This window comes from Scyliorhinus torazame, chromosome 20, assembly GCF_047496885.1.
Source record: "Scyliorhinus torazame isolate Kashiwa2021f chromosome 20, sScyTor2.1, whole genome shotgun sequence".
Classification (NCBI taxonomy): Eukaryota; Metazoa; Chordata; class Chondrichthyes; order Carcharhiniformes; family Scyliorhinidae; genus Scyliorhinus; species Scyliorhinus torazame.
This window is the reverse complement of record NC_092726.1, coordinates 39,300,058-39,316,344: the sequence shown is the minus strand read 5'-3', so window position 1 is coordinate 39,316,344 and position 16,287 is coordinate 39,300,058. Positions and strand designations below refer to the sequence as shown.

At 45.3% G+C, this 16,287-nt stretch overlaps 1 protein-coding gene across 2 annotated transcripts in view; it reads left to right on the top strand.

Annotated features, from left to right (window-relative positions):
• LOC140397045 (uncharacterized) overlaps positions 1 to 10,967 on the top strand; it is a 51,839-nt gene extending 40,872 nt beyond the window's left edge. For both annotated transcript variants that reach the window (XM_072486088.1, XM_072486087.1), the window contains exons 9-10: positions 2,376 to 2,522; positions 10,811 to 10,967. In XM_072486088.1, coding sequence (XP_072342189.1) covers positions 2,376 to 2,518 — 143 coding nt within the window. In that variant the 3' untranslated portion in view covers positions 2,519 to 2,522; positions 10,811 to 10,967. The remainder of the gene's footprint in view (positions 1 to 2,375; positions 2,523 to 10,810) is intronic.
• Positions 10,968 to 16,287: the final 5,320 nt, after the last annotated feature.

The window sequence follows — 16,287 nt, the reverse complement described above, 5'->3', positions numbered from 1 at the left end:
CTCCAATCTCCTGGTACCACCCCTCTTGACAGTGAGGACGAAAACATCATTGCCAACGGCTCTGAAATTTCATCTCTTGCTTCCCATTAGAATCCTTGGATATATCCCGTCAGGCCCGGGGGACTTGTCTATCCTCAAGTTTTTCAAAATGCCCAACACATCTTCCTTCCTAACAAGTATTTCCTCGAGCTTACCAATCTGTTTCACACTGTCCTCTCCAACAATATCGCCCCTCTCATTTGTAAATACAGAAGAGGAACATAGATTGTGAGAGTAAACTTGCTCAGAAAATAAAAAACAGATCGTAAAAGTTTCCACAAATATATAAAACAAAAAAGAGTGGCTAAGGTAAATATTCTTCCTGTAGAGGATGAGAAGGGAGATTTAATAATGGTAGATGAGGAAATGGCTGAGTAACTGAACAGGTTTTTTGGGTCGGTCTTCACAGTAGAAGACACAAATATCATGCCAGTGGCTGGTGGAAATGAGGCAATGACAGGTGAGGACCTTGAGAACATTTAATATCACTAGGGAGGTTGTGATGGGCAAGCTAATGGGGCTAAAGGTAGACAAGTCTCCTGGCCCTGGGGAATGCACCCCAGCGTGCTAAAAGTGATGGCTAAGGAAATTGCAAATTCACTAGTGATACTTTACCAAGATACACTACACACTGGGGTGGTCCAAGCGGATTGGAAATTAGCAAACGTGACACCACTGTTTAAAAAAGGAGGTAGACAGAAAGCGGGTAATTATAGGCCAGTGAGCTTAACGTCGGTAGTAGGGAAGGTGCTGGAATCAATCATCAAGGAAGAAATAGCGAGGAAATTGTCCCACTGGGCAGACGCAGCATGGGTTCATAAAGGGAAGGCCATGCCTAACTATTTTTTGAGAACATTACCAGTGCGGTAGATAATGGGGAGCCAATGGATGTGGTATAACTGGATTTCCAGAAAGCTTTTGACAAGGTGCCACACAAAAGGTTGCTGCATGAGATAAAGATGCATGGTATTAAAGGTAAGGTAGTAGCATGGATAGACGACTGGTTAATTAACAGAAAGCAAAGAGTGGGGATTAATGGGTATTTCTCTGGTTGGCAGTCAGTAGTGGTGTCCCTCAGAGATCAGTGTTGGGCTCACAATTGTTCACAGTTTACATAGATGATTTGGAGTTGGAGACCAAGTGCAATGTGTCCAAGTTTGCAGACAACACTAAGATGAGTGGTGAAGCAAAAAGTGCAGAGGATACCGGAAGTCTTCAGAGGGATTTGGATAGGTTAAGTGAATGGGCTATGGTCTGGCAGATGGAATACAATGTTGACAAATGTGAGGTTATCCATTTTGGTGGGAATAACAGCAAATGGGATTATTATTTAAATGATAAAATATTAAAACATGCTGCTGTGCAGAGAGACCTGGGTGTGCTAGTGCATGAGTTGCAAAAAGTGAGTTTCCAGGTGCAACAGGTGATTAAGAAGGCAAATGGAGCTTTGTCCTTCATTGCTATTGGGATGCAGTTGAAGACTAGGAAGGTTATGCTGCAATTGTATAAGGTGTTAGTGAGGCCACACCTGTTCAGTTTTGGTGTCCTTTCTTGAGAAAGAACGTTCTGGCGCTGGAGGGTGCGCAGAGAAGATTCACTAGGTTAATCCCAGAGTTGAGGGGGTTGGAATACGAGGAGAGGTTGAGTGGACTGGTACTGTACTCGTTGGAATTTAGAAGGATGCGGTGGAATCTTATAGAAACATAAAATTATGAAGGGAATAGATAGGATAGATGCGGGCAGGTTGTTTCCACTGGCGGGTGAAAGCAGAACTAGGCGACATAGCCTCAAAATAAGGGGAAGTAGATTTAGGACTGACCTTAGTAGGAACCTCTTCACCCAAAGGGTTGTGAATCTATGGAATTCCTTGCCGAGTGAAGCAGTTGAGGCTCCTTCATTAAATGATTTTAAGATAAAGATAGATAGTTTTTTTGAAGAATAAAGGGATTAAGGGTTATGGTGTTCGGGCCCGAAAGTGAAGCTGAGTCCACAAAAGATCAGCCATGATCTCATTGAATGGTGGAGCAGGCTCGAGGGGCCAGATGGCCTACTCCTGCTCCTAGTTCTTATGTTCTTATGTGGGTGGCGCGGCGGTGGAGGAATGTAATTGTAATTCATGCCTGCTGTCTGTTGGCAGCATTTCAAGTACAGGAACATTAGGAGCTTTATCTGAATGGCGAACTATACATCTTGCATCGAAGTGTGTTCCAGAAATATTAGCATGGGCAGAAAATTCCAAATTGTGCATCGACATCTTTAAGTCCCGTTTGGAAATTAAATGATTTCCCGTGATCTTCATCGGTACTGAAGGTTAATTATTGTCTCATTATGTGCAGAGTCGCCGACACAGATAGTTAACATCCACGGATGTATCACTGAAAATATCTGCAATGACTTTCGCATCAACCTGAATGACTTTCAGATCAACCTTAATGCAAATATCACGTGCTGTGCAGAGAATAGCTGCAATTCTACATGAAATAGTAAGTATAATGATGTAGTCACAGTGGAGCCTGTTGTTCATAGATCATTTATTTCATAAGAAACCTGGAAAGAGGCAGTGTTCCTGAGTTACTGACTTGGATCTCAGAAAATCTATGCTTGGCATATGGGTCGAATGTTTTTCTCTATTCCTCAGTCCCTCAGATTTGGACCTAATCTGTCCAGTCGTTAGCCTGAGAGACGTGAAAACAGGCAAGAAATGCACCCATTGCCCCAGAGCCACATGTAACAATTCAGGGCGTTCTACCTGTCTGCCCAAATGACTCTTTAACAATCATCCATTCGAAGATGAAATATTTGTTTGTGGATGCTTTCTTCCATTGCCCCTCTGCATACTTCATCAAGCCGTGGAAAATCCTCATTACAAAGGTCACTTAACATGTCATCCTATTCTTTTGGCAATTCATCTGCACATGAAGCCTATACCGACACTCCTGCAAGTCACAAGTGATGCGTTCGGACGGAATATGGGAGGGGCAGACCATACAGTGGGGGCGGGGAGGAGTCTGATCTGTCATTTAATAAGATCACGAGGCATAATTTCTGATCAATTCTCTTTTAGCTTGCACTCCATATGTTACATCTGTTCCCAACAGATGAAAAAGTACCTCACAACCAGAAAAATGATTACTGCAGAAAGATGTTTAATCCTCTGCCGTAGAGATTGCAAAGATTCACAATCCGCATTAATCTTCTTCTCAGTCGCCAATTAAAATTTCTGTTGCCTGTGTATCTGGCCCTATGTTATATATTCACCAGTCAGGGGGAACCATAACTTAATTCCTAGTCGAAACCATTTCAATATGTCCTTTGGTTCAAATAGATCGCCTGCTTCATTTCTGAACAAAGAGTCACGTTCTCTGAGCTCCTCCTCCCTCCTGACCTTGTTGTATTTCAAAATTAATGATCAACATTTGACCGACAGTTTCCTTTGGGTTAATGGTAATTACATATTTGATCTCTCAATCTTGATTTGAGTGGTCGTCTCATATGAGCGATATTCCAAAAACCTGTGATATACAAAAATATAGCCAGATTTGGAATTTAATAACCTGTGCTTATATATTTGCTATATTTGCTCATATACCTTGTAGGTTGCCCACGGTATAGGCCATTAGCACAGTGGGCTAAGACAGCTGGCTTGTAATGCAGAACAACGCCTGCAGCACGGGTTCAATTCGCATTCCAGCCTCCCCGAACATGCGCCGGAATGTGGCGACTAGGAGCTTTTCACAGTAACGTCACTAAAGCCTACTTACGAAAATAAGCGATTATTATTAGAATGGAACTTGGCAGCGTTAGTGAGCAACAATATCATGCTGCTGGTGAAGAATTCACACATTGCACTTTTGTGTTGACAAAATGACCAATTCCAAATCTTTCAGTTGCCATCTAAAATCTAGCATCAGCGTCAGCAAGTCTGATTTAATAATCCTTTTAGCCAATTAACTAATAAACACACTTCAACAATCCACCACCTCTCAGATAGCACTGTACCTGACACAATAATATCAAGGAAAAGATCAATGCAAATATAATCAGGGGGCATTGTAATGCTATCAAACCTTTGCGACGCATTTCGCCAACAGCTGCTGAAATTAGAATAGTGAAAGACACATGGTCCTTCTGAAATGCCACCAAGGCGCGGACTAGTCCACAACGTGATACAAACAATCGGCAGTTGTTCTTTATCTGAGCATGATTAATCATGCCTGAGCCCCAGCAGTCCCCTCCCGCCCCACCTCATCCCGTATTCTCCAAATCTAGCACATATATGTAACGCTCAGAACGCAGGAAACATTCCCGCCTCCAGCGCAAGATCATGCAAGCCAAAACTGCACACATTCCTGGAGGCCACCCTAAACAAGTGTTCTATACAACTGGAAAAATATTTCCACATTTGTTTCAATTAATAAACATGGAATAAATACGAACAGGACCTTTATAATTACTTGCTGAATCGGGGTTTAACTCTTTGTTGTTCTTGTACGATGGGCGGCGGTGACATATTGGTCTTGTCATTGGACCAGTAATGCAGACAGCAGAATAATGCTCTGGGTCGCCGGTTCAAATCCCGCCACAGCAGATGGTGAAATTTTAATTCAACAAAAAGCTGGAATTAATGAAATCCATGAAACCATTGAAAACCCATCACTCATGTCCTTCAGGGAAGGGAATCTTCCGCCCTCTTCTTGTCTGTCCTACATGTGACTCCAGACCCAGAGTTTTCTCTTAACTGATGCCTGAAAGGAAAATCGGGGAAGGCCAACAAACGTTGACACAGACTCGGGCCGCCGTTTTCCCATGGACGAATAAAACAATTACACTCCAAAATAGAAACTGTTTGAAAATCTATTCTCTGGTTCCATTCCCAGGGCAAAAGTGAACCAAAACACCCGTTGCTATGAAATATGATGCCATCAACCTTATTGTCGAGTACCATTATCATCTTCCTCACACCCTGCATTCACAATTACAATGTATTATCACAGAAATTTACATCTTTGCACTATCCATGTGTCCGTTCAATATCTGAGACTCCAGGATTGATTCTTGAAATATGACGCTAATCCGGGATTAGCAACTTGATAAAATTCCTTGATAGCAACTTCCCTGCTGGGTCACTGTCTGTGCGGAGTCTGCACGTTCTCCCCGTGTCTGCGTGGGTTTCCTGTGGGTGCCCCGGTTTCCTCCCACAGTTCAAAGACGTGCAGGTAAAGTGGATTGACCATGCTAAATTGCCCTTAGTGGCCAAAAAGGTTTGGAGGGGTTATTAGGTTACGGGGATAGGGTGGAAGCGAAGGCTTAAATGGGTCGGTGCAGACTCGCTGGTCCGAATGGCTTCCTTCTGCACTGTGTGTTCTATGTTCTAAAGCTCAATGTAACATTGCACTCTGGATTATGCGTCAATAATCCATCCCTGCCCAATGTATTAAAAATACATTAAACAGACCTTGTCTTGTTCAATAGCAATTTGAATGACAACTTATCATGGGTCTTTTGTAATTTAGAGGACAGTACTTCTATTACTTCCGTTAACAAGACTCTTGTTGTTTATCACAGAACTAGTCTGTTGAAATTATCAAACAGGGTTTCCTTTGAAAGTCCATTCTTACTATTTTGTACAGCTGATCATGCTACAACAAAGAACAAAGAAATGTACAGCACAGGAACAGGCCCTTCGGCCCTCCAAGCCCGTGCCGACCATGCTGCCCGACTAAACTACAATCTTCTACACTTCCTGGGTCCGTATCCTTCTATTCCCATCCTATTCATATATTTGTCAAGATGCCCCTTAAATGCCCCTATCGTCCCTGCTTCCACTACCTCCTCCGGTAGCAAGTTCCAGGCACCCACTACCCTCTGCGTAAAAAACTTGCCTCGTACATCTACTCTAAACCTTGCCCCTCTCACCTTAAACCTATGCCCCCTAGTAATTTACCCCTCTACCCTGGGGAAAAGCCTCTGACTATCCACTCTGTCTATGCCCCTCATAATTTTGTATACCTCTATCAGGTCTCCCCTCAACCTCCTTCGTTCCAGTGAGAACAAACCAAGTTTATTCAATCGCTCCTCATAGCTAATGCCCTCCATACCAGGCAACATTCTGGTAAATCTCTTCTGCACCCTCTCTAAAGCCTCCACATCCTTCTGGTAGTGTGGCGACCAGAATTGAACACTATACTCCAAGTGTGGCCTAACTAAGGTTCTATAGAGCTGCAACATGACTTGCCAATTCTTATACTCAATGCCCAGGCCAATGAAGGCAAGCATGCCGTATGCCTTCTTGACTACCTTCTCCACCTGTGTTGCCCCTTTCAATGACCTGTGGATGTACTCCTAGATCTCTTTGACTTTCAATACTCTCGAGGGTTCTACCATTCACTGTATATTCCCTACCTGCATTAGACCTTCCAAAATGCATTACCTCACATTTGTCCGGATTAAACTCCATCTGCCATCTCTCCGCCCAAGTCTCCAGACGATCTAAATCCTGCTGTATCCTCCGACAGTCCTTATTGCTATCCGCAATTCCACCAACCTTTGTGTTGTCTGCAAACTTACTAATCAGACCAGTTACATTTTCCTCCAAATCATTTATATATACTACAAAGAGCAAAGGTCCCAGCACTGATCCCTGTGGAATACCACTGGTCACAGCCCTCCAATTAGAAAAGCATCCCTCCATTGCTACTCTCTGCCTTCTATGGCCTAGCCAGTTCTGTATCCACCTTGCCAGCTCACCCCTGATCCCGTGTGACTTCACCTTTTGTACTAGTCTACCATGAGGGACCTTGTCAAAGGCCTTACTGAAGTCCATATAGACAACATCTACTGCCCTACCTGCATCAATCATCTTAGTGACCTCCTCGAAAAACTCTATCAAGTTAGTGAGACACGACCTCCCCTTCACAAAACCGTGCTGCCTCTCACTAATACGTCCATTTGCTTCCAAATAGGAGTAGATCCTGTCTCGAAGAATTCTCTCCAGTAATTTCCCTACCACTGAAGTAAGGCTCACCGGCCTGTAGTTCCCGGGATTATCCTTGCTACCCTTCTTAAACAGAGGAACAACATTGGCTACTCTCCAGTCCTCCGGGACATCCCCTGAAGACAGCGAGGATCCAAAGATTTCTGTCAAGGCCTCAGCAATTTCCTCTCCAGCCTCCTTCAGTATTCTGGGGTAGATCCCATCAGGCCCTGGGGACTTATCTACCTTAATATTTTTCAAGACACCCAACACCTCGTCTTTTTGGATCACAATGTGACCCAGGCTATCTACACCCCCTTCTCCAGACTCAACATCTACCAATTCCTTCTCTTTGGTGAATACTGATGCAAAGTATTCATTTAGTACCTCGCCCATTTCCTCTGGCTCCACACATAGATTCCCTTGCCTATCCTTCAGTGGGCCAACCCTTTCCCTCGCTACCCTCTTGCTTTTTATGTACGTGTAAAAAGCCTTGGGATTTTCCTTAACCCTATTTGCCAATGACTTTTCGTGACCCCTTCTAGCCCTCCTGACTCCTTGCTTAAGTTCCTTCCTACTTTCCTTATATTCCACGCAGGCTTTGTCTGTTCCCAGCCTTTTAGCCCTGACAAATGCCTCCTTTTTCTTTTTGACGAGGCCTACAATATCCCTCGTCATCCAAGGTTCCCGAAAATTGCCGTATTTATCTTTCTTCCTCACTGGAACATGCCGGTCCTGTATTCCTTTCAATGCCACTTGAAAGCCTCCCACATGTCAGATGTTGATTTGCCCTCAAACATCCACCCCCAATCTTTGTTCTTCAGTTCCCGCCTAATATTGTTATAATTAGCCTTCCCCCAATTTAGCACATTCATCCTCGGACCACTCTTATCCTTGTCCACCAGTACTTTAAAACTTACTGAATTGTGGTCACTGTTACCGAAATGCTCCCCTACTGAAACATCTACCACCTGGCCGGGCTCATTCCCCAATACCAGGTCCAGTACCGCCCCTTCCCTAGTTGGACTGTCTACATATTGTTTTAAGAAGCCCTCCTGTATGCGCCTTACAAACTCCGCCCCGTCTAAGCCCCTGGCACTAAGTGAGTCCCAGCCAATATTGGGGAAGTTGAAGTCTCCCATCACCACAACCCTGTTGTTTTTACTCTTTTCCAAAATCTGTCTGCCTATCTGCTCCTCTATCTTCCGCTGGCTGTTGGGAGGCCTGTAGTATACCCCCAACATTGTGACTGCACCCTTCTTATTCCTGATCTCTACCCATATAGCCTCACTGCCCTCTGAGGTGTCCTCTCGCAGTACAGCTGTGATATTCTCCGAACAAGTAGCGCAACTCCGCCTCCTCTTTTACATCCCCCTCTATCCCGCCTGAAACATCTAAATCCTGGAATGTTTAGCTGCCAATCCTGCCCTTCCCTCAACCAGGTCTCTGTAATGGCAACAACATCATAGTTCCAAGTACTAATCCAAGCTCTAAGTTCATCTGCCTTACCCGTAATGCTCCTTGCATTAAAACATATGCACTTCAGGCCACCAGACCCGCTGTGTTCAGCAACTTCTCCCCGTCTGCTCTGCCTCAGAGCCACACTGTCCCTATTCCCTAGTTCTCCCTCAATGCTCTCACCTTCTGACCTATTGCTCCCGTGCCCACCCCCCTTCCATACTAGTTTAAACCCTCCCGTGTGACACTAGCAAACCTCGCGGCCAGGATATTTATGCCTCTCCGGTTTAGATGCAACCCGTCCTTCTTATACAGGTCACACCTGCCCCGGAAGAACTCCCAGTGGTCCAGATAATGGAAACCCTCCCTCCTACACCAGCTGTTTAGCCACGTGTTTATCTGCTCTATCTTCCTATTTCTAGCTTCACTGGCACGTGGCACAGGGAGTAATCCCGAGATTACAGCCCTCGAGGTCCTGTCTTTTAACTTTCTGCCTAGCTCCCTGAACTCCTGCTGCAGGACCTCATGCCCCTTCCTGCCTATGTCGTTAGTACCAATATGTACAACGACCTCTGCCTGTTTGCCCTCCCCCTTCAGGATTCCCTCTACCCGTTCGGAGACATCCTGGATCCTGGCACCAGGGAGGCAACATACTATCCTGGAGTCTCTTTCACGTCCACAGAAGCGCCTATCTTTGCCCCTGACTATAGACTATATTACTATTACTCTTCTGCGCTTTGACCCTCCCTTCTGAACATCAGAGCCAGCCGTGGTGCCACTGCTCTGGCTGCTGCTGTTAACGTTCTAAGCTCAATCCATCCTTAGCTGAGTGGTGTTCTTACATATGCGACCTTCCCAACAACTGAGACATGTCCAGAATACTGCGAGATTTTGAATTCAATCACCTGTGCCACCGGTATTTCTGCTATTGCACCTTATAGCTCCGACCAGGTAGACTACTAGTTAAATAAATTTGCGACTTTTACTCATTGGAATTTCTTCAGCAGGTTAACTCTGCTGTTACTAATTGCACGAACTTCCTTCCACTGATAACCCTCTTTCCTAAGCTCTATTTCTGGAACCAAATGTTAAACTTTTACTGTGAAGACAAAGAGTGACATTTCTTGGACTTCTTCTTCTTCTTTCATAAATCTGTGTAACGAGGAGCAAGTGTAAGTTTATATGAAATTAATGTCTCGAATTATTTACCGCAGAGGGCTGCGTGATACTATTATTTTATGTGTTTCTATGGTTTTCTTTTCAAATTCATAGATTATCATAGCATTTACAGTGTAGAAGGAGGCCATTCGGCCCATCGAGTGTGCACCGGCTCTTGGAAAGAGCACCCTACCCAAGGTCAACACCTCCACCCTACCCCCATAACCCAGTAACCCCACACAACACTAAGGGCAATTTTGGACACTAAGGGCAATTTATCATGGCCATTCCACCTAACCTGCACATCTTTGGACTGTGGGAGGAAACCGGAGCACCCGGAGGAAACCCACGCACATACGGGGAGGATGTGCAGACTCCGCACACACAGTGACCCAAGCCGGAATCGAACCTGGGACCCTGGAGCTGTGAAGCAATTGTGCTATCCACAATGCTACCGTGCTGCCCCTAATTCCTGGCGAAAGTATGTCCGAATCATGCCTGTTCACTTTATAAAAATTTGTTGCGTGCAACTTGTTGGGTATTGGGCATACTATTATTCTTTCTTCCATTTTAAGGCTCTTAGAACTATGCTACACGCAAATTCCTGACTAATCCATGTATGGATCTTTCTCGCTCCCCCATCATCAGCAGAACAAGTTCCCCAATCATAAATAGCTCACTTCCATTAATATTATTTCTGCCTGGTTCAGATGCATGTCGCTCTCAGACATAATATGCCAATCGATTGTTTTCAAAATCCAGTTTCCCAGAAGATTGTTTACTGGGTGATTCTCAAAGTCTAACAGCGGATCTATTTATCTGAAGGAGATTTTCATCCCCCAGATTAAATAACCGAAGCTGCCCATTTAAAGACACATACAGGTGTCAGGTGGGGATCAGGGGTTATGGGGAGAAGGCAGGAGAATGAGGATGAGAAAAATATCAGCCATGATTGAATGGCGGAGCAGACTCGATGGGCCAAGTGGCCTAATTCTGCTCGTATGTCTTATGGTCTCATGGCCCTAGGCAAATTGGTGTGCATGCAGCGTAAAAAGCTGTTGGCATTGATCGGTGGTGAAAACATATTGAAAACAGTCCTGCGCCTGAGAAAGGAAAATAAATAAATTCTGAACAAAAATTATTTCCCTTCACTAATCACGTCTTCTGTGTGTGTCCTTTTAGGAGACACTCCACAAGGATGACGTCCTCACCGGCAGCAAGAAACACGCCGGCTGCAGCTGGTACTAACACAAAGCTCGATATAGCACCTAATCCAAGACATAGACTGTAGTTTCAAATAACTAACATATTTCAGCTTCAGCTAACACATCGACCCCTGCTACGAATAACACACCGACTCCAGCTGTGAACAACACACCGATTCCAGCTGTGAAAACACACTGACTCCAGCTGTGAACAACACACCGACTCCAGATGTAAACATCACACTGACTCCAGCTGTAAACAACACACCGACCAGCTGTGAACAAAGCACCAACTCCAGCTGTAAACAACACACCGACTCCAGCTGTAAACAACACACCGACCAGCTGTGAACAAAGCACCCACTCCAGCTTTAAACAACACACTGACTCCAGCTGTAAACAACACACCGACTCCAGCTGCGAACATCACACCGGCTCCAGCTCTGAACATCACACACACTCCAGCTGTGAACATGACACCGACTCCAGCTGTAAACAACACACCGACTGCAGCTGTGAACAACACAACCCACTTCAGCTGTGAACATGACACCGATTCCAGCTGTAAGCAACACGCCAACTCCAGCTGCAAATACACTGATTCCAGCTGTAAACAACACACCGACTGCAGCTGTAAACAACACACCGACTCCAGCAGTGAACATCACACACACTCCAGCTGTGAACATCACACCGATTCCAGCTGTAAACAACACACCGACTCCAGCTGTAAACAGCACAGCGACTGTAGCTGTGAACAACACACCGACTGCAGCTGTAAACAACACACCCACTCCAGTTGTGAGCATGACACCGACTTCAGCTATGAATAACACACCCACTCCTGCTGTAAGCAACACAACGACTCCAGCTGTGAATAACACACCGACTGCAGCTGTGAACACACCGACTGCAGCTGTGAACAACACACAGACTCCAGCTGTAAACAACACACGGACTGCAGCTGTAAACAACACACCTACTCCAGCTGTAAACAACACACCGTCTTCAGTTCTGAACAACACACGGACTGCAGCTGTAAACAACACGCCGACTCCAGTTGTGAACAACACACCGTCTTCAGTTCTGGACAACACACCGACTGCAGCTGTGTACAACACACCGACTCCAGCTGTGAACAACACACCGTCTTCAGTTCTGAACAACACACCGACTGCAGCTGTGAACAACACGCCGACTCCAGCTGTGAACAACACACCGTCTTCAGTTCTGAACAACACACGGACTGCAGCTGTGAACAACACACCGACTCCAGCTGTGAACAACACACCGTCTTCAGTTCTGAACAACACACCGACTGCAGCTGTAAACAACACACCGACTCCAGCTGTGAACAACACACCGTCTTCAGTTCTGAACAACACACCGACTGCAGCTGTGAACAACACACAGACTCCAGCTGTGAACAACACCCCGTCTTCAGTTCTGAACAACACACCGACTGCAGCTGTAAACAACACACCGTCTTCAGTTCTGAACAACACACCGACTGCAGCTGTGAACAACACACAGACTCCAGCTATAAACAACACACCGTCTTCAGTTCTGAACAACACACCGACTGCAGCTGTGAACAACACGCCGACTCCAGCTGTGAACAACACACCGTCTTCAGTTCTGAACAACACACCGACTGCAGCTGTGAACAACACACCGACTCCAGCTGTGAACAACACACCGTCTTCAGTTCTGAACAACACACCGACTGCAGCTGTGAACAACACACAGACTCCAGCTGTGAACAACACACCGTCTTCAGTTCTGAACAACACACCGACTGCAGCTGTAAACAACACACCGTCTTCAGTTCTGAACAACACACCGACTGCAGCTGTGAACAACACACAGACTCCAGCTATAAACAACACACCGACTGCAGCTGTAAACAACACACCTACTCCAGCTGTAAACAACACACCGTCTTCAGTTCTGAACAACACACGGACTGCAGCTGTGAACAACACGCCGACTCCAGCTGTGAACAACACACCGTCTTCAGTTCTGAACAACACACCGACTGCAGCTGTGAACAACACACCGACTCCAGCTGTGAACAACACACCGTCTTCAGTTCTGAACAACACACCGACTGCAGCTGTGAACAACACACAGACTCCAGCTGTGAACAACACACCGTCTTCAGTTCTGAACAACACACCGACTGCAGCTGTAAACAACACACCGTCTTCAGTTCTGAACAACACACCGACTGCAGCTGTGAACAACACACAGACTCCAGCTATAAACAACACACCGTCTTCAGTTCTGAACAACACACCGACTGCAGCTGTGAACAACACGCCGACTCCAGCTGTGAACAACACACCGTCTTCAGTTCTGAACAACACACCGACTGCAGCTGTGAACAACACACCGACTCCAGCTGTGAACAACACATGGACTCCAGCTGTGAACAACACACCGGCTCCAGTTGTGAAATAAAACACCCACTCCAGCTTTAAACAAAAGGAGGAGAGATCCGTATGTTGGCTCTGATCAGGTTATGCTATTCTGTCCTGGTATCCTCTTTGATTATTGTAAATTGGCAGACAATGTCTGACGTTTGTTGTCTGATCCCCGTGCTCCGCTCTCTCGGGAATCCCGTTGATTGTTGAGTTGACGATTCTTCGCATTCCATGTCAGTGGTATTTCCTTTTGAAAATGGTTTTTCGGTGATGTCGAGGGATAAACGGTTCTCCTGACTTGCATGGACAGGAGTGAGGTCTGTTGTGTTGTCATTCTCGGCATGGTGTACGTGTTCTTACTTTAATGGCTCCTGCAGAGGAGAGACCACACTGACAACACTCTACCTGTACCAATGGCGGTGTGCTGATATTCCTCCTGTTTCTTCTGGCGGACAAATTTCGGAGGTCTGGTGAATTTGCGTTAGTGTCGGATTCTTTTCGGATTGTTTTAACACAATAAGGGATCCCACATCCTGTGTCGCTGTGCATGTGTTGTCATGGAGAAGAGGACATGCACCATGATGTCGTGTGCTCCTGGCCTTTATCCTGTTATGCTGAAATCCCCCACTCTTTCTAATAACGTCTCATTATCGGTGCAAAAGGAGACGCTGACTGTAAAGATTTATAATCCGAACCATTTGTATTCCTGTCTACTGATCATTTCTGTCTGTATATGGGGGGAATTGGAATAATGTACTGTCTTCAGTTTGGGGGATTGATTGCTTGTTGTTAAATGTAGAATAGAAAACACCCAATGAAATTATTCATTAAACTTGCTTCCGCCACTGATTTGTCAGATTTAGACAATGGGACACATTCTCCCACACAACACACCTTCCGCCCTTTACTTGGTCTTGTTGCTGCGACTCTTTATACGGAGGTGAAGATAAAGGGAATGATTTACTGATTATCACTGCTGCAATCCACACCAATTCTACTCATTCTTCAAATTGACTGGAGATAATAGAAACGCTCACAGTACCTGTGTACAAGCGGGGAAACCGATTGGGGAAACATGGCAGTGAAATAGGCTGTTTCCATTTAAGGATGGATTCTAATTGTTCAAGATATATTATATTTCGATTTCAGTGCTGCTTTCTGTATCACTGTTCCAACAGTTGCTTTACTCAATGTAACCTTTGGAACCGATGTCGCAGAGGGTGTGTTTGCCAGCGCTGTTGGGGGAGGGGGGGGGGGGGTTTAAGCCAATGTGACAGGGGCATGGGAACCAATGTAGGAAACCGGAGCGTAGTGAAGAGAGGACAGTAAAAAAAACAGCTAGCAACAGTTCCGGCAGCAGGGCAATCTGGGTGGAGCTCAGCTACAGGAAAGATGCTGTCAAAGTGTTGGTGGTTTACTACAGAATTCATAACAGCCAGCGGGAGGTAGAGAAGATGTGCAGACAGATGTGCAGACAGATCTTGGAAAGATGCATAAACAATAGGGTTGTTGTGGTGGGTGATTTTAACTTTCCCTATATTGACTGGGACACACTTACTGCTGGAGGCAGGGATGGAGCAGAATTTGTAAGGAGCATCGAGGAGGGTTTCTTGAAACAATATGTAAATAGCCCAACTCGCGAGGGGGCATTTTAGATCTGGTGCTCGGGAATCTGCCCGGCCAGGTAATCAAAGTTTCAGTAGGAGATCATTTCGGGAACAGGGATCATAATTCTGTAAGTTTTCAGCTGCTTATGGAAAAAGACAAGAGTGGTCCTCAGGTGAAGGTGTTAGACTGGGGCAAGGCTAATGAAATGAAATGAAAATGAAAATGAAATGAAATGAAAATCACTTATTGTCACAAGTAGGCTTCAAATGAAGTTACTGTGAAAAGCCCCTAGTCGCCACATTCCGGTGCCTGTTTGGGGAGGCTGTTACGGGAATTGAACCGTGCTGCTGGCCTGCCTGGGTCTGCTTTCAAAGCCAGCGATTTAGCCCTGTGCTAAACAGACGCAACATTAGACAGGCTCTGGAGAGTGTTGATTGGGCGAGGCTGCTTGAGGGAAAATTAACATCCGACATGTGGGAGGCTTTCAAATGTCAGTTGATTAGAATTCAGGACAGGATTGTACCTGTGATGGCGGTAGATAAGTGTGGCAAGTGTAGGGAACCCTGGATAACGAGGGATATTATGAACCTTGTCAAAAAGATAAAGGAAGCATTAGTCAGGTACAAAAGGCTAGGACAGATGAAGCCCCTGAAGCATATAAAGCAAGGAGGAAGGAACTTAAGGTAGGTGTTAGGAAGGCTCAAGGCGTCATGAAAAGTCGTTAGCAAACAGGGTTAAGGAAAATATATTTTTGGTATGCCTGATGTTGCTCCTAGCATGATCTCCTGCACGCTTCATTGAATCAGGGTTCACATTTTGGATCAAAAACAGCCTTTCAAAAATATGTCCAGTAATTACACACCAGTCAGTTTAACTTCAACAGTGGTCAGGCTTCTCGAAACAATTCTTGGAGACACCATTGTTATCACATAGAACCAAATGTGGTCTGATCAGGAAGAGCCATCATTTCCAAATGGGAAATCGTGTTCAACTAACTGGAGGGCGGTTCCTAAAGAGGCAATGAAAAGCGGAGATGAAGATAGTAGTGTTGGTGCAGCATAAACAAACTTTCAAATAGGTATTCGATGTAAAGCAATACAGAAAATATGGGGAAAATCTGTATCACTTATGTAATAAACGGGAGATATTTATCAGGCTCGAGGGAGGTTTGTAGCAAAGAACCATTGCGGACCCTTGCTTTTTAAATTTTTCACGAGGTAGGAGGAGAACAGATATTATGGGAAATGGGGAATGATGCGGAGCAGTCCACACTCTGGGATCACGGAGGCGGGAGGACCTGTAGCTGATTGCCAAAAGTTGTGGCATAGATCATTTGTGTGTGCCCATGTTAACCCCGGATTACACATTCCACTGTCTTCAGTATGGCTGTGAGATGAGTAGTTCCTAAAATGGGAACAAT